This window comes from Trachurus japonicus, chromosome 8 (genome assembly GCF_045865225.1).
Source record: "Trachurus japonicus isolate A0001 chromosome 8, Traja_1.0".
NCBI classification, from domain to species: Eukaryota; Metazoa; Chordata; class Actinopteri; order Carangiformes; family Carangidae; genus Trachurus; species Trachurus japonicus.
Window position 1 is genome coordinate 15994839 of NC_140914.1, and position 27168 is coordinate 16022006.

General features: G+C 46.1%; 1 protein-coding gene across 3 annotated transcripts; it reads right to left on the minus strand.

The window, feature by feature from the left end:
- Nucleotides 1-454: 454 nt before the first annotated feature.
- On the minus strand, nucleotides 455-27168 carry glis2b (GLIS family zinc finger 2b). 3 transcript variants are annotated; one of them, XM_085784214.1, is made up of 7 exons: nucleotides 26042-27168; nucleotides 7832-8033; nucleotides 7566-7696; nucleotides 5198-5335; nucleotides 4248-4381; nucleotides 4023-4141; nucleotides 455-3604 (listed from the first exon to the last, which is right to left on the minus strand). In XM_085784214.1, the coding sequence occupies exons 2-7, from the start codon at nucleotides 8007-8009 to the stop codon at nucleotides 2856-2858; spliced, it is 1449 nt and encodes a 482-aa protein (XP_085640340.1). In that variant the 5' UTR covers nucleotides 8010-8033; nucleotides 26042-27168; the 3' UTR covers nucleotides 455-2855. The 3 variants fall into 3 exon arrangements, with proteins under 3 accessions (XP_085640340.1, XP_085640338.1, XP_085640339.1); XM_085784212.1 differs by having other exon boundaries at nucleotides 5198-5353; nucleotides 26042-27025; XM_085784213.1 differs by having other exon boundaries at nucleotides 5198-5353; nucleotides 7832-8026; nucleotides 26042-26256.

Genomic DNA, 27168 nt, shown 5'->3' on the forward strand with positions numbered 1-27168 from the left:
TTATTCATGCCCATATCGCATCTGAATTATCCTTGATACACCAATGTGATCGTCACTGAGGAGTGTGATGTCCTTTGGTCTACTGTATTTCCTCCCTCGGGCAGTGATTTCCAACCTTTAAGGACTATGAGACCTTAAAATGAAGCAATATTACAATTTATAAGCTTATACATGATCTGAGCAGCTCAACAGAACAGTGGTTTCTCCTGCAATTGTTTCCCTTAAAGCGTTTTGCAGCTATGAACTGGTACCCATATTGAATATTTCAGGACAAAGACTTTAAAACTTTGCAGCCATGCTAGTAGCTGCTCTATGAGACTGTACAGAGCCACTAAATGCTAACAGCAGCATGCTAACATGCTCACAGTGACCATGTAACATGCTAAATTTTAGTTAATTTTAGTTCTAGTGAAGTGTGTAAGCACGCCGACACTGATCTTAAGCAAAAGTTAGCAAAGCTGATGGGAATTACATTATTTTTGTATTTATTTGGTCATAATCCAAAGAACTGGACAAACAGGAAAATCATAGATGAGAGGTTAAGGGTTCACTAAAATTATGATGATTAAATCATGAGGGAGACCAAATGTAATCACAATCCATCCAAAAATATCCTATAGAAAGTCAGGAAATAACCAGAATCATTAGGGTTTATCCTCTGAGTACCATGAATGTCTGTGCAAAATCTCATGGGAAACTCATACAGGAATCTGGACCAAATTGACACTGTTGCTTTGCTTCAGATTTACTCCCATGCAGGACCCCACCCCACCCCAGGTTGGGAACCGCTGCCCTGTGGAGAACCACCGAAAACCTCTCCCTCTCTTATTCTCCTCATCCCCATTGAAAGACTCGCCTTCAACAGCAGAAAGCTGATTGCAGAGCAGCCATCGCAGAACACAAGAAGCAAACGTCAACATCAGAAAAAATGTCTCGTCTGAACAACAGCAAAAAAAAAAAAAGACAAAAATACAAAACAGCAATAAACTGATGTCTAATGATGTTCTAAGACTGGGCGATGGAAAAGTAAAGACCGCCAACAACATAAGCATAATGGGGAGAGGAGGGCTGAGTGTGTCAGTCTCTTGAAGGAATGTTCCTCGTGTTGTGATGAATCCTCTCGTGTGCCCCCACCTCTCCTCTGCCGAGACAGCAGTCAACATCATACATGCATTAGCACTAACACAACACAAGCCTGGAAGGACCCCACAGCCAAATGGAATAAGAGCAAACTTTTCTCTTTTTTTTTTTTTAAAAGAACCATGACTTAGCAGTAACATTTCATAAAAACATGTAAGGAATATACGTAGTTTGTGGTAAGTGCATGTTGACTGCTTAATCGAACCATGAGAAAAGTTTTCCCAGAAGTCAAATGAGTCCTTTTTTCTTTTTCTTTTTCTTTTTTTTTGCCCCTTTGGACAGAGTAAAATGAGGCAGTTTGCAATAGTGTGGCTTCCAAGTCAGTCCAGCTGTCTGTGGCATTGAGTGCATCACACCCCCCTCTGTGGCACAATACGGACATCCCACTTTACCCTCTCCAGGTATTTTTGGCACAGCGTGAAGAGATGTTGAACTCGGGTCAAGACTTCAACTGACCGAGGCTAAGTTGGGCTTTTCGACTCGACGACCACCTGCTTTTCACAGCTGGTTTTGGGTCGGGTCACTTTTAAAAAATACAAGACACTAGTGTTTATCACCACAGTGGCCCTTTCATACACAAACTGGCCGTGTTGATTCAATTACGGGAAAGCAGCTGGACAATCCAGGAGCAAAACACAGTGCTCGTTTCTGTAAATGGAAAGCAGGATGTCGTGTACCGCGTCCGTCCAGAGGGGGGAGCCAGACACATCAGTGCTTGAATTTCACTTGTGTAGTTGAGGAAGTAATGATTGGTCATTGCCAGGTGATGTAACACCATTTGTCTGTGTTAAGTCCTCAGATCGCTCTGTGCCCTAAAAAAGCCCCTAGTCTGCACGCCTGGCACACATTCTGGTGGACTAGGCTGGTCCGTGTTGGTCACCCTCCCCAAAGTGGGGACAGATTGTCAAAAGTGCTCTCTCCCAGTTTATGTTACACTGGGGAAGCTTAGAAGTTAGCAGCAGTTTTGAGGTTTCAATACTATAACCAGTTGACACTATTAAGTGCTGTGTTTAATTGAACTGTCTCGGAGCCGAGGCGGGAGACTCGCGCCTTCTGCACAGAATCCAAGACGGGTTTTGAGTTCACTTGCTTTGGTACGGCAAGCTTGTCTGAATCATACTAATCACAGCAGCCTGTGAAAAATAGGTCATCATTTAAAAAAATCAACTGTGGAGAATCTTCCTATTATGTGCAAGTTTGCCCAACTGTGAGTGCGTCATTCAGTTTTCGTGGTGTATCTATCTCACTGCTAAGCTGGAGGCACACTGTCAATGAAGTATACAGTCATATAAATATTCATCAATGAATCAGGACTTTTGCAGGACAGAGCGCTAAGACTGTCGTGTCCATGGTCCCTGTCCACAGAACCAGCAAACAGGAATGAATAGAGTATAAAATAAGCAACGAGGAGTCAAACCACACACGCGTTCCTGAACAGACAGAGTTCTTGGGCCTCTTGGTTTCCCAACAATAAAAGAGGCTTGCGTTGTATTGTTAATTCATGTGAGGTGTAGTGTTATCTATTGTTTTGATAGGTTTCTCAATAGTTTTCTCTCTGAAATGCATTGCCTTGATTTGATTGTGCGAGTCAACCCCCCATCACCACCTTTGACCGCCTGTACCCTCGCTATGGCGTTCCCCCTCCCCTCCCATCCCAACCCCCCTGAGCTCTTCTGGAATGTGTGTGTATACGTATATCTGTGTGTGTGTGTGCATCAGTTGACCACAGCCGGCTTGAGCACCACAGTGCCAGGAGGGATGACCACCCAGGACAGGGGATCATGGGACCCTCCCGTGGAGAGGTTCAGGACCCCCCCAGTCACCTCGTTCTCAGGCTCCTCCCCCCCCTGGCCCTTCTTGGCCTGCTGGCTCTGGACCCTGCGCTCGGACGCGGCCCCCAGCATGGGCATCATGGGCAGGCCCAGCGCCGAGGAGGAGAAGGCCTGGGAGAGCAGAGGGGACTTGGCCAGGCCCAGCGGGGAGCCGTTGAAGGACAGGATGGACGCGCCCCCCAGGCTGCCTGGAGGCGAGTTGGGGCAACCGAGGGAGCTGAGGTCCAGGGGCCGAGGACTGAGGGGAGACAGGGGCACGGCGCCGCTGAGGCCCTGCAGAGCGTGGCCCCCAAGAAGAGCGGCTGCTGCGCTCGGGATGATGATGTGGGCCCCGCTCACGTAGGAAAGCTCTGACTCTTTCCCCCCTCCTCCTCCACTTGGTCCTCCACTCTGACTCCCCTTCAGCAGGGAGCCCACCCCACCCGGGGACCCCTGCTCCTGAGCCACGAAATGACCATGGGCTTTGATGTGCTTGCGGAGAGAGCTGGGGTCTGTGTAGCGCTTCAGGCAGCCCACCATCTTGCAGTAGTAGGGCTTGTCCACATAGTGCGTGCGTGTGTGTTTGAAGCGGTCGCTGGAGTTGGAGTAACGCTTGTTGCAGCCCTCATATGGACAAATATAGGGTTTTTCACCTGCAGGGGGGAAAGATGATTCCAATGTTTTATACAGAATAAAGAATAAATAAGACATCTGATATCCAAGGATCCTGATCCCCCAACTCCATAAATTAAAAGCTTAAATTTGAACCCTACCCATATCTAACCACATTTTTTGTAAGTAAGTAATTTATTTATATAGCACATTTCATACGCCAGGCGTAGAATTAATGTGCTTTAAATGACACAGAAAAGACAAAAGACATGATAAAACACATACAGTACTGGATACTGACACAATAAAAAAGACATACAGTATAGGATTATAATAAAGCAACATGACACAGTTCCTCATCTTGCCGAACACTGACAATAATATGCACAAGGGAACCTTAACTAAAAGCTTGCTTGAAAAGGAATGTCTCTTTGTGTTTTGCTACTCACTACCACTAACCTGTGTGAGAGCGGTTGTGTATCTTAAGGTTCTCCAAACGTGAGAAGCTCTTGTTGCAGGTGGGACAGCGGTGCGGCTTCTCATTAGTGTGAGTGCGGATGTGGATGAGCATCTTGTACCTGCAACCAAACGAAAATTAGTTCATTAGTTCATCATCATCTTCATTGTTCTCCCTTTTACTTGTACGTGCACATTACAAATCACCCAGCTGTATCATTTTCTCACCTGGCATTGAACCCCCTGCCTTTGCGAGCACAGCCCTCCCAGTGGCAGCAGTACCCAGAATCCTTTTCAGGCTTGACATGGAAGTCGTTGACGTGGTCGACCAGGTCTTGCAGGGAGTCAAAGAGCAGATGGCACTGGAGGAGGGAAAACAGTCAGCAAATTTCAAGTTCATGGTGATGATGCCGCTATTTTTATCTAATCCTGGTTTGGCTTCAACGGCTTTCCCAGGGCCGGCTCTAGGATTTTGGTGGCCCCCTAAACAAGATTTTTGTTTGTGGCCCTGCACTCTAAGCGCAAACACCAAATCACTGCTTAAAACTGAATACAGACATGTTTATGCCCTCTGAGGTTTGAGGCCATTTTCTCGACTTTTACATATTTTCTTAAATTTATCTTTTTAAGATACTTGCAGATGTAACAATACTCAAGTGTTTTATGTCTAGAACCTCCGCTGTAAGCACACTGAGGCCAATTTCAATTTGTCCTAGAACACTGTATAAAGAAATAATTTAGGCCAAATGCTGGAAATTTGAGGTCTGCTTTTTGAAAAATTTCAAATCCCTTGTGAAAACACACCTTCAGTCATGAGAATGAACTGTTTTGGTGCTTGAAATAGGATATGAATACAGTAATTATAGATAAGTGTAGAAAACAAGTCTAAAATGAAATTTTGTAAGATTGCTTTTTGAGCACAAATGTTGTCGTTCTGCCGTTCTATTTTCACCAAATGTCTCAAATGTGAGATAAAAGAAGCTGAATATTGACTTCAAATTACATATAAAGATCACAGCGTGCACGTGCAGACCTCAGGATGTTTAAATGACTTGAATGAACCCGGTACCTTTCTGATCATGTGGCCCCCCACCTAACGGCTGTGGCCCTAAACAACCGCATAGAGTGTTTATGCCAGGGGCCGGCCCTGGGCTTTCCTTTAATATCAGAGGCCTTACCTTCCTCCAGCGGCATGCCAGTTGTTCATCTGCCGACAGGTCAGGCGAGGCCCTCGTGTCGCTCGTTTGGCCAATGAACATGGAGGATGGCAGGTGAAGTCCCGCCCCAGCTCCGATTGGCACAAAAAACTGAAAGGCCTGTGAGATGTGAGAATTCTGATAAACAAAAAGAGAAAAGAAGAAAAGGTGCAAAACTCATCAGTCTGCTGCACTATGCCTTTTAGATCACGTTGTCTGTCTGTAACGCATTAAGGCCTGAAAATTAAATGTATGGGTGCTTACTGAAGCCTCACAAAGACAACAAAAACATCACAACCAAGACAAGACTGTGTTTTTTTAGCTGAGGCAATGAGTACTGATGCTGTGAAATCCCTTTGAAGGTACAGTTGAGAATGGTGCATGATGATGCTTACAGCTTTAGAGCAAGTGGTGTATAAAGCAGGAAAGAGGAAGATAAATGAAGGTGCCGATGACTTCGCCGGAGAAACTATTCAATAATGTGCACCGTGCAGACAAAACCTCTTGTTTTGTCAATGGAGTACAGAACTGCTGATCTTCATCTTTTCCTTCAAAAATCCACTCTGCTCTCTTTCTTGTAGTCACCCGCTGCGTACTACAAAACCTCCCTACATCCCTCAGCTCAGCATGGGAGCTGTAAGATTCACTGAATCTCAGCTAGGGCTCAAAGAGCTAATGCACCGGCTCAGACACACACACGCACATATATGCACACACACACACACAGTGTAACCCAGCTTGGGTAGAAAACAGGAGAGGAGCCTGGATGAAACGTTGAATTTAGAATAAGGGACACATAAGTCCAAGCTGTCGTGTGAGAGCAGGGAAGCAGGGAGAGAGTGAGAGAAAAAGGGTGCAAATGGATCACAATCCTGCGGCTGTCTCATCGTCTTCAGCTATGTCAGAAATGTGTATGTGACAAATTTCGTAAAATTAGGCCAATTCCCTGTGCTGAGCTCTCTGCCTCTGCATGCAGAACTATGTGAGCTGCTTTGTGAGATGCTGTAGGGGAGAGAACATGTGAGCGTGAGTGTGTGCAGCTGTTTCTCTATAAGAGGCACTTAATTGTGTATATGAGGGAGAGAAAGTGTCCTATCTGTGTCCACGGGGGATAAGTGAAGTGTGGAGTGCGTGTGTGTGTGTGTAGCGGCGGGGTTGGGGGGCCATGGAGGACTCGGTGGGACGTGGGCTCAATGGTCCCAGCCAATGTGTCTCAATTCAATTGGGAGGGAATTGAATTAGGCGGCGTGAGGTCTGCATGGCCGTACCTTGTCTTAAATCGGATTATACATGTACACACACACACACTCATGCAAGCATACACACACACAGGCACACACACACACACACACGTCATGCCAGTGGGGCCACTGAGTGCAAGTCGCACAGACAGAGGCACTTGTTGGGGATACAAGAGGTGTTTGATAAGAGCTAACACCCTCTCTCTCTCCCTCACACACACACACACACACACACACACATGGGCCTCCCACCCCTCTGCGCGGCCTGATGGAGAGTATGACACAACCCGACGTTGTTCTTGATTTGTTCACTCCACCAGCCTGAGTCGGTCTCTGCTGAGGGCAGAAAAGTGTTGGCCGCTCACTAATGCACCGAAAACCTGTGTTTATTTATTTTTCTGCAACTTTGAGGTGAGAAGGAAAGAATGTACGAAGAAAACAAGTGGAAGTGACAGAGGTCTTAGTCGGCAAAATAAAAGCAGATAGAAGGAGGGACAGAGTAAACAACTTCAATACCTGAGTCAAAGTAAAGATTCTTGGTCAAATATTGCTGTCAAAGTACTGGAGTTGTTGCTGTAAAAACTACGTAGGTATTCAAATGTATTTTAAACATTTACAAAACCTAATGACTCTAATGAAACAAACTACTGATGAACTGTAGAACCTGTAGAATAAAAGGTTTGTTGTAGGATCTGATACCAAGCCTGAAGGAGCAACTTCTGTTTTCTTGTTTCTCACTGATGACGTTGTTTGTGGTAAATAAGAAAAATATTTAAAACTAAGAGAATCGATCTTTCTTTCTAAAGGTTCAGACATGGACTTCAGATACATGTTTGAAAATGCAGAAGATCAACATGGCTGACAGTGTTGGAGTGGTTTTTCTCATGTGATGATGAACACTGTACAGTCTAGCCCATTTTCAGAATAAAGGAAAATGAATTCCACTGACTAAAACCTCTGATTCAAAGTAAAAGTTCTTCCAAGAAATACTTGTGTTTTTAAATGTAGCGAGGTAAAAGTCATTAGTTTCTAAAATAAATAATCCTCAGGTACAGTACCCACCCCTGTGTGTAGTTCCATGTGTTTGAGCTGCATTGTGCTGTACTCACCCCTGAGGGGATGTAGTTGCCGTTGGTCATTTCTGGAGAGCTGGGGGTGTGGCGAGAGGAGGGAGACATGCTCAGGTCCACCGCAGGGGGGGTGGGGGTGTCTGTTCGATCATGAGGGACCACCTGCACACCTGACATAACCACACACACACACACACACACCTGGTAAGATGAGCTCTCCATAAAGACACTGCTCTCAGTCGCTCTTTTTTTTTCTTCTGTCAAGCACACACTTGTGTTTTGGTTTTCATCACAAGGTGACCTACCGGTGTGTGGAGAAGCCGGCGAGGCTGGCTCTATGACTGCGGTGCCGTCGTCCGCCATGCGGAGCTGGCGAGCCCGCTTGGGGTGCAGCGGGGAGAGGGGGGGCGAGCGAGACCCTCTGTCCCGCCCGTTGGCCCGCCGAGGGAGCTTCAGGTCCAGGGGCTCGTCCAGGGACAGCATGACCACAACCCGCCGACCTCCCACCTGCACAAACAGCCAATAGCAGATCGTCAGAGCTCGGCCAAGTGGGGAAAATGTAGGATAACTTGTTTTTTCATACAAACACAGACATAACGTACAATAAAATGCTGCGTTGAGACAGATTCTCTCACCTGCAACATTTCCCACGTGAAATGCTGCTGAAAGTTTCTCACATTCCACAGTCCCACTGAGTGAGAAATACTCTCACACAATGGTAAACTCACCACAATTGTAAACTGAAACACTGACTAAGCCGAAGAAAAATAAACATGCACATGCACACGTTGAGATCTGGGTGACCCCCTCCTCTTTTTCCACACTGACCTTTACTCACACACTCTTCCTGAGGAATGTCTACAATCCAATCCAGATGGTCACCCTCAGTCGGCCCTGCTTCACCCTACCCCTCGGCCAGTCACTGGCCCTTGCACCCTGTCACATCACCCGCTATACCCCAGTCCACCCCCAACCCCCCACAGTGTGCACCTTCAGACACATTGGACCTTTAAGACCCACCAGCTAAACCCCCCCAGGCCTTCAACTCCAGCTGCACCCGCTCTATCCACCTCCTCCCTTCTCTAAACACACTGACCTCTGGACCCAGCCTGAGGCTTGTGGGCAGGACGGTTCATCTAGCTGTCATTCTGAGTTCCTCAGCCACCGGACTGACCCAACATCACCGTGTTGTACTATGCCAGGAATTTAGCAAATAAATACACAATCACACACCTATAGATGAACCACAGAAGTTAAAAGGATTTACACGAGTTTAAATCACATTTAAGCTTCCAAATCAGATCCTGTATTCTCTTTTATCTGAGATTTCCTGCCTCACATATACAGGTGGTGCTAGTACGGTGCTACTGGTTTATAGCCGAGCTTTCCATTCAACACAATGTGTTAGGGTTCACTGCTCCTTCTCACCAGGCCCACACACAAAAACACAAATCTCCTCAAAGCATTTTCCATCTAAACACACGCACAGTTGCAGTGTGTCCTATATTCCTGCTCAGGTTCATGCAGAACAGCTCCCAGTGTGCATGTAATGGGCACAGCACACACTGATACACACACAGTCACACACACATACACACACAAGTAATGAATCAAACTGTAATTTCAACAAATTCACCCATCCTCCCTCTCTCCCTCACATACATGCCGGCACACACTCATAGAAGCCACCATTGGTAGTGAATGGTGGGCTTTGAGAGCGACTGGCCAGGGGCCACATGAGAAGCCCTTGTGTCTGGGAGGCACGGAGCTGAGAGGTCACCAGGTTCACCAGCCCAATGAGGGACGGCCACCAGCTCACACACATATTCATACACACACACACACACACATAGCCAGAGGGTGTGGGAGAGGGGTGTACAGACTCAATCAACCACAGATAAGAGGATGATGATACACATGTACCGATACAAACAGAGGAACATACTGTATGAAGATGCACACAGAGCAGCATTATGACTTTATCGAAGAGATCTCGCTGTGCTGATGCATATATACTCTCTACAATATGTACATACGTATATGTGTGTGTGTGTATTGGGGGGTGCACACTCGTGCTCCTCACATGCACACAGAGAAACAACTTAGGACAAATAACCTTTGGTTTTTTATCTGATTACAGATCAATGACAAACACCGACCCACAGGTCTCCCTTGATGCCGACTTTAGAGTGACACTGAAATGTCAAAGATCATTTAAGCACAAGAAGCAGGGAAGCCCCCACAGAGGCATGGCAGTGCTGCACCAGGATCAGGGCTTTTATTCGTACAGAGTCGAGGTATTTCCAACAAGCTGCAGCCGGTGATCGGCAAAATCAAACACACCACCTCTTTTATGATTCAAAAACAACTCTTAACAACTCAAAACTACACAGGCATGTGAGTTAATACAGACTTGACAGAACTTGACTTGAACACATCCTTTAAATGATTTTGACATTTAACAGCTACAGTCAGGGCTCTGGGGAGTGTATCTGTCCATTGTTTTACTGATTAATATTGTCATAGTCATAGACAATGTCCTAGATGTTGCTAAATGTATCCAGTTACACCTGTGCAGGCTGTTAAATTTAGATTTAATCATCAGTCAAACCCAGGTCAAGTGCGTAATGATTACGAGGAGTATCTCTGGCAGTCGCTCTAATGATCATTTTGACCGTAGAGAGTTTGTTCTGTGGGCAAACGCTGTCATTAGCTGTGAAAATAAACATGTTTAGATCTGTCAGAGCGGATATGGTCCTCATTTAGAATGAGCTGCGGTTAATACCACAGCTCTCTCTCTCTCTGTTTCCTCTGAACTGGGTGGATATGACTAACTTGTTGTAACTCCTACCGCACAGGCTGCCAAGAGTTTTGGCTTTATTGTTTGGCTAAAGTAGCAGAAAATCGCCTGTCATCCACTTTAAACGAGTAAAAGCCCTTACCCTGAGATGCAGACCAGGAGACCGGGGATCAGCTTAACCTTTCAGTAAATCCTGCTCTCATCCACTGCAGGGACAAACAGCAATCTGGCCTCCCATCACTGTTATAAACCAATGCTATAAAAACACAATGAGAAACAGATATGGGACTGCTGGATCATTATGAATATAAATGAGTTTGGCAGCTCAGATCATATGATCCGACATCTCTCACTGTGAGACAAAGACGGGGGTCTCCACAAACACAAAAGTTCTTCTCAGACAGCTGCTCCACGTGCAAACCATTACTATACCCCCATAATAGACTATAGCTCATCTTTCCAATTTATTATACAGGCTTCTGTACCTATCCCATTGCATGCAAACAACAGCCAGTCTCATAAAAATGTGTCCTTCCCTCTATATCATAAAAAGCATTGTATTAGTCTGCCATCTTGTAGCATGATGTTGAAGGGACACTACTTTAAATTGGCAGCATGCTGCTGTAAACAAGACATCTGAACAATTTATTTATTTTAGCATAAAATCTTGTATCCTTTATGTTCTAGTAAATGAATGTGCCTGGAATGTGACTGTTTTTTCTATTTTCCTAAACAATTTAAAACACATGAAATTGCTACTGATCACTGATCACTTCAACATAATCAAGCTGAAAATATTTGGGATAAATCCATTATTAGGATGAGGAACAACGCACACCGTAATTGTAGAGGTGCTGGCGATGGATAAAGTTGAGAAAAGAAAAGAAGAACGCCGCACACGAGGTTTATTTGACAACGTTTCGGCCAAGGCCTTTGTCAAGTGCAAAATCCATTATTAGACAGCTGACAGAAAATTAAATTGAAAGATATTTGACTATGAATTAATCATTTAACTCACTCATAATAACAGATTCATTTATGAGAAAAATAATGAATAGCTTCAGCTCTATAAGACATGATACACCAATGATATAGTAGCCTATGTGTATATGAATGTGAATACGGAAATTCAGTTAATGGATTTATGTCTTGTTATCACATATAGAGCAAGTACTAGCCTACTGGAGTGGTGAGTTTTAGTTCTAGGAATGTGTCTGAAAGCACACACTGGTCCGTACCGCTGTGTGTGTGTGTGTGTGTGTGTGTGTGTGTGTGCGTACTTTTTTGCACAGAAACAAACATAACAAACAAAATTCACATGAAACTCACTCTGACTTCTGAGAACCTCAGCAGGTCATAAAATATCTACAACAGACACAGCGCAGTCTACACCACACCACACCAACGCGATCCCACGGCAGCTCCCAGTGAATCAGTCACCGTATGTAGCTGGGTTTCACCTCAGACCACCCTCGCGATTAATTTCTAAGGGCAGAAATAGTAGAAACTTGGCTGGGAAGTGAGTCACAGTGTGTGTGTGGATCTTGGATTGGAGTTACGGGGATCTCAACTGCATGCTCCAAACAGCCACGGTCACTGAGAGCAGGGTTTGTGGGAAATGTAGAAACAAAAGAGACAGGGTGAACGAGTGAGAGAATGATACAGAAGAGGAGAGAGTGTGGTGTTGTCTATGTGTGTGTGTGTGTCTGTGTGTGTTTGTGTGGATGACAGCAAGATATGCAAGTGTGTGTGTGTGTGTGTGTAAAGCTCAGTGGCGGGTGGCTGTGAAGTTTGGGGAACGGGTGTTGGCTGGCCCCCATGCAGACTTCCTTGCTCGGCCGTGGGGTCGACGGTCTTTCTGAAAGGCTGCATTGTCCCTTTCTCTGGGCCCTCTCCTCTCTCTCTAGCAGAGTAAACACAGGCTACAGCAGCTGAACGGGGCAGAGAGAGGGAGAGAGGGAGAGAGGAGGGAGAGAGGAGGGATGACCAAGGGGGCCACAGTGAGGATGTGCGAGAGTGAGGAGGAAGTGGAGGAGGAAAAGAAGTCCTGAAAGAGAGGTTTTCGTTTGGCATTTCCCATCATCTATCCCATCTTGCATAACCTTTCCCCACCTGAGTACTAAATTAAATTACCACCCCAGGTCACTTTGATGAGGTGTGTGTGTGTGTGGGTAGAGGCTGGAGGGTGTGGGAGAGGTGGCAGTTGGTTGATGAGTGAGATAGCACAGGAGGAGAGGTCAAAGGGAGGCGTGTTTCAGCGTTTTTTCAGCACCTTCCCGCTCCGAGGCTATAGGCTCACACGGATCAGCGCTGACCCTCTCAACCACGCTCTGACCAACTGATCTTCGGTCTGATCTGAGGAAATCTGCAGTGAGGAGGCTCATGTTCCGGCTCAGTCTGCCCGGTCCCATGGCGGAGGAACGAGCGCCAACAAAAAGCATCAGAGAGTATCAAAACCGTGAGCTTTAAGATGATTATATTCCACGGTATAAAATGGCATTTTGTAATATTTTGGTTTCTGCGAGGGTTTCAGAGCGAGAGTGTGTCTGTGTGCCTGTGTGTCTGTGTGCCTAATGTGTGTGTGCGTACGCGTACACACACACACACACCCCCCTCTGAGATTGGCTGTAACTTAATCTCCCTCCTGCTGTGACCCTGGGAGGTGGTCTGTAGGAGGTAAGCCATCTCTCCCCGGGGCTCTTTGCTCTCTTTTTTTTGTCGTTCTCACACACAAACACACAGAAAACTCAGGGAGAGAGCGAGAAAGAGAAACAGCACGGTGGGAACGATTATATTATAATCATGCATTTCCTCTATAAACCTGTATTTTGTGGTCGCAGTAGGCCGTTGTGTGTTACTTGACCTGGCCGCAGGACAGTTCAATGGCGGTTCAACAATTTGACAATTATAGTTTTTAACAAATCTAATGTATGTTTATGATAATATAGGAACAACATCTCTTACTTACTTAGCTCTTTAAATGGTTATTATTTAAAAATAAAAGTTTAAGGGCCGTCAAAATTATTCTAGATTTAATTTTTATTGTCAGTTCTCTGTATGTCTAGGACTTACAGAAGAATCAAAAAGTCATTTCTCTCTCACCTAAAATAAATATTATAGATTAATTAAATGCTGTAGAAAATAAAATACAACATATAATATATAAAACCACCTATGTACTTCAGTGGCTGTAGTGCAAAGTTAAGTGCATATGGTAGCTATGTTAAAATCCAGGACCGGGGGCAGAGGGGGGGAGGTAGCTGGCAGAAATTATGAACCACGTTTATGTTCAAAACTGAAAAATCAGACAGTTCAGTCTCGTAAGATTAATTAAAATATCAATGTGCATAGCAAAAAGTAAAAATCGTCAAACATCCAGTATCGACGGGGTTACTACAGCATCATTTAGGATTGATATAGGGTTTCTCATTCAAGGGTTACTGAATCAAAAGGTGACTTAAGAAATGTAAAGAAGTGCGACATTGACAGTGGCCACATTTAATGAAGGGAAGGTAAAACAGCCCTGTTTAGTAAATATGCTTCTCTCTCTCTGGTTTAGCAGTGATGTGTAAAACCCCACAGCTGCAGCTCTGCTCGTGTCTAGACCTGCTGCTTTTTCCATCCTCCAGGTGGGAAGGACAGGGTCAAAGGTGACTGAGTGAGGCGAGGGTGTGGTGCGACCTCTGACCCCTGCCATTTGGGTTCTACATCTGCTATTGAGGCCAAGGAGGTATAAACAAAGTTGGCACGTTTCAAGCGGGTTTTATGCACACAATACTCTGTGAATAATCGGATTTAGGTGATCAAAGCATTTCCACTCTTCAAAGTAAAGCGATTCCCCTTTTGCGGGTTTTTTTTTCTTAACAGCCAGATTTAAATGGATTCGTATCAAAGTCAGACGAGATTAGTCAGAGACGGAGGCGATGCAGCGCGTTTCACACATTAGCACCAAACTCTAAAGACAAGTCTGACGAAGGTGAGGCAGGTTAATATCCAGTCGTCACTATGTTGAGTTAGTGATATTGGAGGAGACAACAACAAAAAAATAGGACTAAATATGGTCCCTGGCTGCTTTACTGGGATTTGCTGACTTTTCTTGAGGTAATAGCTGCGAGTGACCCCACCTCCACTGACACATCCACACCCGAGCCACAGCCCCCGCATACACCCTCCACCCCTCACCCCCTGATGGATCACTCAACACCCAAACAACACACACAGCTGAGAGATTTTTTTTTTCCCTGCCTCTGTCCTCCTCAGCCAGCCGCCTCCTCAGACAGGAAACCTCAGTTTCCACTCCTCCTCCTCTGGGCCTCTCATTCCCTCTTTCTCTTTATCCCTCTGTTCTCTTTGCTTTTGTTTTTCACTCAATTTCCCTGCTCAACTTCTTTCAAAGTGTTTCTCTGATATTTTTCTCCTCTCATCTCATTCGTCTCTCACCTAGTAGTGCAGCCCTCCCTTGATTTAATGGTTTATTCATTGCTGAATTATTTCCTGTATTCACAACGTTTCTCTGAGATTAATCAACATAATAAAAGTTGAAGAAAAGTTTAAGTAACTTGGTAGTTTCTCACTGTCAGTCTAAATTTCTGCCCTTCCTCCTCCCCCTGTGGCAAAAAGGCATATAGGATCACACTCAGGATTATGTAATAGCAGCATGCACGGTCCCATCGGGGAAGGGCTATTGAGGAAAAAGACAGTTGTTGGAGTGGAGTCACAGAGGCTGCAATATGAAGACACGTGCGTTTGCTTCAGCACAGGGCGAAATAAGCAAAAGATTAGCTTGTTCTTTCAGAAGACTGAAAAAAGAGAACAGGAGTATACAACGGGAACATATCAAAGAGAGTATGCTTGTGCAAAATGAAAAGATAGAGATGGACGAGAGACGGGGAGAAATCCGAGAGAACACATGGAGCAGGGCAGAGATTGAGTGAAGGAAGGAAGCAAAGAAAAAATGGAGGGATAGATGGAGCGAAGGAGGGAAGGAGTGCAACAGGAAGCTTCTCAGCGAGCTACCGATGGCCTCCAGCCAAAGTGTTCAGACACTGAGGAATTCCATGCAGAGGGCAGGGAGGGAGGCACAGAACCAGGAGGGCGGGTCGCACTTGTGGTTTGTTGTCAAAGGGGACTGCTACATGAGAAAGGACGGGCACACGCTTAAAGCGATACCTCTCCGTGGACGAACGTCCACATTTTTGTTAGGATGCAATACTTTGGGATGTGCAGCACTAGCTGTGTTTAACAGATGAGTCAATCCACAGACATTTAATCGGCAGCTGTTGAGATAATCAAAGAGTTATTTATATGACCAAACATGACATGACTCTAGTGTCTCAAATGTGAGGATTTGCTGATTTTCTGTGTTTTGCACCATTATAAATTCATTCTATTTGGCTGTTGGACTGTTAGTTTGATGAAACCAGGAATCCGATGTTTTCGCCTTCAGCTCTGTGAGAATTTTTCACAGTTTGTTCACATTTTATAAACCAAAGAATTAAGTGAAACAATAAAAGTTAAATCAATCATGTAAAATATTCATTTGTGCTGGAAATTACTGCAGCATTATTTAGTTTTGAGACATATTACCATAATCTATGGCTACATCCACAGACAAAAACAATCTCTGTATAGAGTGGGGTTTGCGCTCCATATCAGAAGCAATACTAACATAGCAGAAAATGCATATCACATGACCAGTCACGTCCACTGGGTATGTGTGTGCAACTGTAAACAGGAAGCAGATTGTCTACTCTGCAACTGGTTGTTTAGTTGCAGAAAATGCCACGAACACCTCGATGGCAAAAAAGTAAGACCAGAATCTTCTTTCTTGGACCAACAAGAAGGTTGAACTACTACTACTACTTGCAAATGTAGCAAAAGACTAAGACATAATGAACGCTGCAATCAGGCAGACCTGACAGCACAACAATTCCACTTATTCTGCCTTATAGTGAGATTAGGTCACGAATGATCTATAAAAAGCCAGCTGACTGAGATTTCACATTGTGTCAGTAAGCCTTATGTCTTGCTAAACCCTGGATTATTGCACGACACAGTGACCTCACTTGACTCTTGATGTGGTGGGGAATGGGGATGGATGCAGAGGAAGGATGAAAGGGTGGATTTCAAGGGAGATTGCACCTTCAGTTTGTGTAAAACGAGTTGCTTTTGTGTTTGACTGCATCTGCAAACTAACTTGTCTAACACGGACAACAAATATTATGCAAAATTGGAAGGACTGAGTGTGGTGTCATCTGAAAATAACTCCAGCAATAAAAAGCCAATAAAATGAATGTAAAGAGAAGCGGCAGGTGCAGTGGGGGTGAGAAGCTGCATATTGGCATGAGGCTAGGAAAACTTCCCCCAACTCACTGTCATCCCATAGTAGCCGCTGCACGACACACACACATACAGTACGTGATTGAGGGCCCACGTGTAGTAACATGTGTTTTGAGTCACTGGTTAGTGTTTCTCCCACCTACTCCCATTCAAAATCACGCTACATACGCTTTTAATCAACTAAAATAGTTTTAATCTATGCCGTAGTATCAGGGCAGCAATCAGTGGTAAACGGATAATCCTCCTGGGGGCGATGACTCAGAGTGTTTAAACAGTAAACCTTCCCTTCGCTCCAATGCTTAAGGCACTTCACACAACAGTACTGTGGGCTTTGAAGAGTGGTGAGTAATCTTACAATAACGTGGGGCATTTCACAACATTGCAGTTTCATAGCGCTGCAAAGGGTAGCGGGAACCAACTAACGCAGCAGGAGGCCCGCCACCATCCATGGAAAGAGAGGAGAGGAGAAGAGAAGAGAAGAGAAGAGAAGAGAAGAGAAGAGAAGAGAAGAGAAGAGAAGAGAAGAGAAGAGAAGAGAAGAGAAGAGAAGCATGTGTTTGTCTTTGCACTCAGGAGGTTTGAGCGACATCCCCACCCTGCTTCACTTTGGCCTCCCACTAACTCTGCTGGGCCTCTTCACCTCCTGCAGTCCACTGAATGCGTGACACTCCTCCCCTCTCATCATTTCTTTACCATACTTCCACATAAACATGAGCTCTCCTGGTTTCCCTCTGCACTATTCCTTCTCAACTTCCTCTTCACTTCCGCAGGCTAGATCCCCATCGTCTGTCGTCGCACTCTCCTCTTTCCTCTTCTTCATCAACCCCACATGTCTGTCTGTCTCTCTCTCTCTCTCTCTCTTTGCCGTCTCACCCCCCACCCCCTCTTTTCAGTCCATTCCTGTGGCCTCTCCCCACAGGCAGTGATGCAATCCTCCGACTCCTGCGCGCAATCACAGGGTCTGGAGTCGGCTTGCCAGCCAAGCAGGGGCGTCACCACACCACGCTCAGTAGGAAAGCAACAGGAGAGGAAAGAAGGGAGGTGGGGGGGAAGAGGGGAGAAGAAAAGAAGAAATGAAGCCAAAGAAAGAAGGAGGAAAAACAGTCTGAGGCTGTCAGAGTTGGTGGTGGGTGATAGAGTGAAAAAAAAAACACGATAAAAGTTAATAGCACTGTTTTACAGTATTCACAATGAAACTTGGGGTAAACATGTTTTTGTTTTGCATTCATGTGGTAAGGTGTGATTTTTGATAAAGGATCTTTTGAATGAATATAATAGTGGATGAACAAACAGCACAACAGCCCAGCTCCTCGTCTTCTCATCGGCCCACTGACCAGCTGTGTCTGTTTTGCCGGAGTTGCTGGATAGTGTCTGTGTTTCGGAAGTGACGGCTCTTCGCTACTCCCACACCGGGTGCTGTCATTCCAGCTGACTCACACAGCTCGACTTGAGGTATGAAATTCTACTGATATTTGAAGAGGTGTAACTTTGTCAGAGCTGAGAGGTTAACACCCTCTCTGGAGATACGTTCCCAAACAAAAACTTCCCTTTTTCTCCGCATGTCCCGGCTGAGGCTGTGCAGATGACATGTGTTAGCAGCGCGTGCATATAATGGATATGCAGCGGTATGCTAATGTCTTTTCACTGTAGAGATGCATGCATGGAAAGAGTGATCTTATCAAACAAAATGCACTTCAGAGAAGATAGAAAGTGAGATTGTGGAACTTTAAGAAGTCGAGTTTAAAGCTGAAAACTTGTAATGCTTATGTGCAGGGGTGCATGAACACACACACACAGACACACACAGCTTTGGTTTGCAAGCTTTGCAGAGGCAGACCTCCCCTAAAGGCAACAGAAATGAGCACAAGGTCAGGTTAGGAATGCAAAGCACTGGCACCTGCCTAAATCTTTAAAATACCAGGTTCACTCAGCGCGCACACACACACACACACACACACACACACACACACACACACACATAAACAAAAGGCCACCGCCGGGCACTCCCCAAAGTCCAGGTCAGAGTTTAAGACTTAAGAGAAATGACTTCATTTCAAAACAAGAGACCGAAGAGTGTGCACCAAAACTTGCATCTGCATCAAAGTATATTACAAAACAGCCAGCAGAGCTTCGAGCTCACTTTTGAGTGCACAAAGCAGCTGTGTCTGTATCCTGTATTCCCTCACTGGTAAAAACCCAGCACCAGTTCTAAGCCACTGGGTAGGAGGGAATGGGAGGAGGTCCAGAAATCTCTCTTTCTCTCTTCTTCTCTCCCACACAGTTAACAGCAGGCTGAGGGCAGATTAATAGGGGTGACATGCGTATGGAAACTGTGGTACGATAAGCAGCAAACCCAGGCTATATTTCAGCACCAGTTTGCTGGGCCAATGTGGTCTGTCCTTCCAATGACAGCTTCAAGGATCAGGGCTAAGAAGTATGGGGCCACACAGTACAAGCACACATAACACACTGACTGTACAGCCTTTGTGTACAACCATACAGACATGGATACGTGTACAAATACACACACACACACACATAAACACACACGGCATGCTGGCTGTGTGTTATGGAGTTCAGACCAGTTCAGAGCGTTGTGGTACCGCTCCAGCTATGGGAGGGGTGCGCCTGTCTCACAGTCATTTCCTGGATGGAGATATTATGGCACCACACGCATGAGAAACAAACCCCTTTCCCCTTTACACACTGACCCCAGCCACTTTCATTTGCTTGCAACTCAATAAGCCAACAGTGCATAGTGAACTCCCTGGGAAGCAAGTCTTTTTATTCAATAGCCAGGGTAATACGATCCCCAACAACAGCTTTATGCAACACGGCCACTGGCAGACTGGGGGTAAGGCATGGGGGTGGGCTGCCGGCCGGGTTGCTTTTCTTTACTGCTATGTGGCGTTGCCGAGGCCTGCCGGACACGACCGCCGCGTCGTAACTTTTCTAACTCTTAATGCCAGAATTCCTGGACGGCCACTCCCTGTCCCTGGAGAGCGCCAGGTGACACCTATGCACCGGCCATGCTACACAGCTGAGAAGGGGAGGACGGGGGGAGGAGGGGGGAGGAGGAGGGGGAGCAGGGCACACAGAGCCAGATGTGCTCTGAACAGAAAGTGCCTCCATTAGTGTGTGCTTGTTAGCATGTGATTCTATACGTGAGTGGAAGTGTGTTTACGTAGAGAGGGGAGGAACAGGGCAGGGGCTCAACTTCCAAAACCAAAGCATATTGAAAGGAGAAGAAAACAGGAAGAGGGAGAAATACAAAACAGCAGAGGGCAATTAGCAGATGAAGTGACGTGATGTGTTTTTTTGTGTGTGTGTGTGTGTGTAGGGGGACAAACACAGAAGCAGGACCATCAAGGAGCTCCTGCTTCTTTAAATATGGGTGTGCCCCCAACCCTCACTGTCTGCAATACCTCCATTTCAACCCGTCTACCTCCCTCCACAGTGATCTCACATATACATGTACACACAAAGCTTGTGTTGTCTTTTCCTTATGAGGCCGTGCCAACTTAACGGCAGCCCTGTGTTCTCCCTCCTCACATGGAGCGCCGGTTCTCTCCCCGAGTAGCCCTCCACCCCACGTCCCCTCCCACCGTGGCTGGCAATAAGACAAGGTCAATATGACAGTCTTTTCTCTCCTCTCGCTTTTGCCTTTATCTTCCCTCTCTCCCTCCTTTTTTCTCTCTGTATTTCTGTGTTCTCGCTCAACTAAGTGACAGGCTCCACCCTAAAGCTTTCATCTCTTGCAGCCCCATCCAAGAGAGAAACAGAAAAAGAGAGCAGAGAGACAGATGCAAAGGGACAGATGGAGGGCGACTGAGATGGCAACAGACAGGGTTGAGCATAATGCTGCAAAATGGAGTAGCACGAAACTCTTGATTTAAATTTGTTGGCACATCTAATTTGTGCGATCTGTTGGAAACAAGCATCAGAAAAGGTCTGGAGACGATTCTTCTTTTCATTCGGCGAAACCCACTGGAGAGCGAAAAGGGCTAATAAACGGGCTGTGGACAAATGCAATCACACAGTGTATCGGCAGCCTTGGAAAGAATGAGCCTAAGAGAGGATCTCAATTAGTGTTGAAGGTCAGGGCGATATTCATGCTCTTACACACTCTGCTGTCCTGAATCAATACTGACATTTAGAATCAATTAAGGAATAGCCAGGCTCACAATGTCTGACAACACCATTTATTGAAACCTGAGCAAACAGGGAACAACAACACTTAGAAGCAATTGGAGGCAGTAAAAGAGAGGCACAGGCTGTGTTAGGTTAGTGATTGGTTATTATTCAATATGGCCACTGAGAGTCAATTACTACAACTTTCGGCGACCAAATAAAAGCAGAGAGGGTGCTTTAAGCGTCTGAGGTCTGTGCAAGTCCTTATTTTTCAAAAAGCAACCTCAAACTTAAAACATTTCCAAATTACATAAGGCTCCATCATAAGAAAAAAAAAGAACCAGCCACGGTACATATGAATTAAATTAGTGCTGGCAACATCTCCACAACACCACAGAGAAGGTAAACACTTAAGGGCCAAATTTTTTTTCTCTCCTTCTCTCTTTTAGTGCATGTATAAGATGGAGAATCTCTTATATAATTTATGTGTCGCTTATGAAGCTGGGGGCTCATGGAAAGCCGGAGACGAAAATGCGAGGGAGGGACGGCAGGAGAGAGAGGGAGCAGAAACGGAGTTTAAAGCGTGGAGGAGATGGAGTCCCAGGGAGTTAGAGATGGAGGGAGGAGGGGGTGAAGGGGGCAAAGTCTGGAAGCTAGCTGACAGGACTGGATATGCCCAGACAGAGAGCCAGGCCCAGGCCCAGACTTGAGAGTCTTATTTGAGTCTCAGAAATGCCTCACCCGTCTCTCCCTCATCCCCTTCTCTAAAAAAAAACACCATCAATCCCTCTCCCCCATCTCTCTCTTTCCAGCACGTTATGCCTCACCCGTCCCGTACTTACAGGCCAAGCCCCCTCTTCTCCCGGCTCCTCCCTTTCTTTTCTCTTCAAACAAGCAAACACACACATACATACATACCTCAGTCACAGTGAACTGCTGTATAGCTGTTGAGGCTATACTAGACAATCCAGGGTGTTGGCCGAGCAAGTAAATAATAATACAAACCAGCTGTGTCTCCACTTAAACTGCATTGCTGTGAGCATATTACAGTACAACTCACAGCACAGCTCCCTGAACTGAGCTCCCACATATCAAAAGGGTCCCAACTAGATTCACTTCTACTACTTGACTATAAGTTAAATATTAAGTATGTTGGTGAAAACGGACTTTGTAAAAAAAAAAAAAGTCTTTCCTCGAACAAACCCCTTACTCCCTGCTGCCATCCCCCCACACCTTCTGCCAGCTCCTTTACGATGCTGTTATTCTTTCATATCTTGGCGTTACTCCTATATTCTTTCTTTGACTTTTCCTCATCGAGTGTACCCTGCCACAGACACGGTCTGCGTATTGTCTGAAGGGCTCTGCGAGCTGAAATTCTCTCACGGTAGAAATACTGAGCAGGGAGCGCAGAAGGAACATTAAAGAGAATGAGAAGAGGTAGGGTGGGGTACTGGCTGGAGTGAAGCACTGAGTTGTCTGTGTTTATTTTGGAAATGCAGTCCTGCAGACTTGCAGCAGAGGAGCTGACCCCTAAACTCCACAACGGCAGATCCTCACAGAAAGAGTCCTGCGCTCATTTGGGATGTCCCACACAGGTGATTTTAAAAAGGGTAGACCATATATCCCCGCGGGGGCCATTTTTTTTACCACCCTGGGGATCCAGGAATGGTCTGCTCCAGGAGGAAACAGTGAGGCCGTGAGGTGATTAGTGGTTACAGTTTAACTGGAGAAAAATGCACGGTCCGTGAGCCCAGCCAGCCAAGGAGCAAAGCGGTATGTGCTGGTCTCTTTCAGTTTGCTAGTTAGTGTGACTCAAGCTCTGTATCCGCCTTTGTCTATTCTTGATGTGAAGATCCAGGAACCTGGCCATCATCCTGCACAGACGTACTGTATCACCCTGTTGTGCTCCGAAGTATGGCTGTGTCACCTCCCGCTGCACACATGGCAATGATTAGTGATGAAGAGATTTTTTTGGGGGGGGATACACAGCGCCGGACTGTAATGATACGAGAGTTGAGAAAAGCCGTTTACTATCATTTCCAAGTGTAACTCAAGTTCAGCTATATTGAATCTACTGAGTTTCCACTGAGACTTTACTGAGTCACATTGATGTCTTCAGCCTTGCGGCTCATATGATTTACACTGTGCAGCCAACATCAGCTGCAAAATAACCAAGAGCTTGCCAGCAACTCCAAAATTAATTACAAAGTCAAGCCGTGAAGTTAGCAACAACAGGTCATTCATTCCATATCATACATAATAACATAATAACACAAACACTATATCTCGTCACCAAGACGACTTTATTTTCTCTCTTTTTCATCTCAAACCGACCATGGCTAGTGTGATAGGAAGAACAATCTTGTCTCCACCCCGCTCCACTGAAGGACCACACAGCTTCATCTGGCTACATCGCACATCTCCTGTGACATTTTCAGCCCAAACAAAGGTCAAGAGCTTGGATGTGCAACTCCATTAAACACGTCAGACGAAATGACATACAACCCGGTAGTGGTTGTATTTCATCTACCGAACATCTCGATGCATGAATCACAAAGCTGTTTGTTCGATTAGCATTAATTACCGACAAGTGTAAAAGGACGTCTGTCATGGGAATCTAAAATAAAGAGGCTCTTATCCCTGTGAAGATGAATGCAAGTGTGTATCAGGTGCCTTGTTTTCACTGCGTGTCGCCTCATTCACTGACCACTGTAATCCTCCCTCCCCTGCTGCCGAGTTGCCTTTCAGCTTGACCGTAATCCCCAGCAGCTATGGCACCCCACTGTGATATTAATTCAAACACTCTCCCAGTGTAGTTTGTACCACTTAAATTCCACCCACTTACTGGTAGCACCACTAGTCCTCGGAGTTTTTTATTTTTCCGCTGCACCATCCATGACAGAATGATATCAAGATGAGAGTTCCTCTAGCATACTGCACTATGCAAGAATCAAGCCCAACACAATTCTCTTTATATCAGATGAGGCCCAAACTTTTATTGGTCTGGTTTAAGGCATTAAGTACAAGTGCAGTGTGGGTTCCCACCATCCCTCTACCACATGCCTCGTGGTTGCTCTCTGACGCAGGAATATGCCATTAGGGTCCACCTTTTCCACCATAAAGCAGCTGCATTTCCCTCACAGTTTGGGACCTCAGGGGTATGATGTCACACAGTTTGTGGTGTAGGGTGAAATCTCAAAACAGGGGGGGGGGGGACTTGGGAGGGGGGGTGGGAAGGAACCACACCCCTGATTTGATTTCAGAGACTGGCACGGTGGAAAGACTTTATGGTATATCCACTGCTGCACTAATTACAGCAGATGAAGCCAGTCCATGTCCAACCTGTAACTCTGGGCAAAACTCAACTGTGCAAGCTGTTGCTCCCGAGCAGCTGTCCAAGTATCTACATTTTGCCAAGCATGCAGTCAGGATGGGAAAATGTACAGCAAAAAAAAAAAAAAAAGGCTGCCTACACAAAGACACACACACACACACACACACACATCCTGTGAGTGTGGAATGCCACCACAGGGATACACAGCTGGACCCCAGTGGACATCTGGCTTTATGGAGGAGCTGATCTGGTTCTCTGTGTCGTATGAGAGAGCGTCGCCTAAATAACCACTGTTCCGATGCTGTTAAAGACACCTCTGTCTGTTAGATGGATGTTATGGTTGACCTGTGGCTGAACCGATCATCAGCTGATTGGATAAACAATGCAGCGAGCAGGCTGGGGGGATGTGAGTAGCACCTGTGCTCACAGTTCAGAGAGGGGTTATGGATTAAATAGCGGGGGCCTGGAACAGGGAGGGAGAAAGAGGGAGTCAAAGTCCTCCTCCACTGGCTGCACAGCCTCTTTCACTGCTCCTCTTCCCCACATACTTGGAGAAAGGTCGAGCGGGCCCATCGCCAGACCTCCTCCACTCTTCATGTGCTATCTGTGTAACAACGTCTCTCAAGCATCCATATATTATATCATTCAACACACAACCTCACAGTCACCTTGGAAATATACAGCCATTCTGCTCTGATCCAAAATATAAAAAAAAAAGTCCAACCCCCTGAGTGTGCCTCGATCTGCATTGTGGCCTAATGCTTTTTAATGATCAGGCCTTATTCCTCTCCAGCACAGGGCTTGTTAGGTCCGCCTTGGCAGGACTCGGCTCTTTCCCCTGGCATCTTTTGGAACAATGGGCCCATGGGAGGCAGCCAATGGGGAGAAGGTCCATCCCAAACCCAGTCCCACTGTGCACACAATTAGGCTTAGGGACAGTGGAATTGCTTAATTGGAGGAAAATAGCTCTTTATCTAGGCCTCTCTGCCTGTGCTCATCCTTGCCCCCTGCATTACATGCTTGGCCTCAGCTAAGTTAGAACTGCTCTCAACAAAAATGATAAAATGGCAGAGATGTCACCAGTATGTGGAGCAGACTGTAAGGTTTTTAAGCACAACTTCCTCATGGTGTACTGTATTTTTCTATCTGCTTTTGAGACCAGAAACATAATGCGAGTGCTCACTCACAAAAAAAACTGTGCACTCTCTGACATATAGGCTACAACATGCTGCCATGAAAAAAAAAAAGCATATACCGTCTGTCATGTGGAGTCACAACACTGAAAACTGACATCATTTTTTTAGAGGATGTTTAGCCTACCTCATGTTGGAGGTGTCAGACAGTTTACCCACATCTCTATTTACCAATACACCACTGATGTAAGTGACTGTCACTGGTCTGTAGACGTTGAACCCTTTATCAGATGTTGTGACAGAACATCAGAGAGCTCAACGAAGAGCCTGCATCTTGCACAACTGGCTGGCTGGGCTGTAGCTATAGGGCAGGATTTGTGATAGTGCTGCTGTAAAATAAATAAATAAATAAATAAATAACATAAAAAATCACTTTCGGGGGTTGAAGATTGGGGGGGTGCCCGTTCACAAAGGATGCAGACACGCGGAAAAGGTCGCTCCCATGTTGAATTAGGTACTGCCACGGTGTCTGCGTAAATGGCACAATCGGCACGTCCGCTTCAACCGGGCTCGAGCATTGACAGTGTGTGCAGGATGTCGGCGAACCGCTGGAGAGTCTCTGAAAATAGGTCACTGCCCTGCTTGAACTCGAGCATTTTTTTTTTTTTTTGCACATTGTAGCAGTGCACTCAGACCAACGTGAACATACATGACATGACAATTAGACGCAATGTGCAGGACTGACAATAGCAAGACCGAGGGGCTGCTGCCGGCTTACCTTACTGAGGAAAATGCCCGTGGATACAGCCGAGATATCTCCGACTTGGTTCCCCCTCTTCCCGGTGCAAACTTCGCACGCAAAGTCCTGTGGCTCAAACGGCGGTCGGTGTCAAGTGACTCCTCGTCAGTATATCGCCTATTCTTCGACTAAAAAAAATAAAAATAAAGGCTCTGACACGTCTTAAAAATATATCATTAGGTGTCTGGAGAGGCGGTCCGTTCCCAGACCATTGTCAGGATTATTTCTAAGCATGGAAAAAAAAAAATCATACACATAAACCGAGACGCAGCGTGTGTGACAGCTGCTTGTGCAAATAAAGACTAATCTATGGAGTGACAGCCTTGTCTGTTGCCGTGGGATGATATATGCTGCATGTTCTCATGCCACTGGAAACCCGTCAAAAAGTGTAAACACCCAGATCCGTAGTCTGAACTGTTCCCGCTGAGGAGAGAGAGAGAGAAAAAAAAGAAGACCACTGGTTGGTTTCTGCATCAAAAACGCATAAGTGATTTCTTCCTAAATGCAAAGCGCATCGCTTAATGGCAACGCTGGTCAAAGTGGGGGGTGGGTGGGGGGTTCCTATGGGTGCTCGTGGTTCTCCTTGGGGGAGGTGGGTGGGAGGGAGGGCTGTTGAGACCACAGGGATGGCACGAAGTGGTGGGTAGAGTGGATAGGGCGGGTTGGCGACGGGGTGTGGGGTGGTGGTGGTGGAGGAGGGGGGGAGGAGGATCGTCTCCTTCTTCTCCGGTGCTTTTCCAGATGCCGAGGTGGGGCTGTTCTGCTGCTGCTGCTCTCTGGTTTCGCAGTTGTCCCCGTGTCTCTTCAGATTTCTTTCTTTTTTTTTTTTTTTTTTTAATTCTCCCCCCTCTCTGAGCACTCGAGGAGACGCTGAGCGTTGATAGTAGTCTCCCCCACGACCGTCTGAAGCGCACAGACAGGCGTCCGGAGCGCAGCCAGCCCGTCAGGACCAGCCCAGAGTCTGCCAGCTCAGCGCATGCTTACTGCTCCGCCCCTCCACCATGGGCAGTCCCCGGCTCCCCTCCAAACTCTCCCCTTCTCTCTCTCTCTCTCTCTCTCTGTCCTCATGGCCCTCTCTTCGCCTCAGCTCCCCTCCATCGACAGGG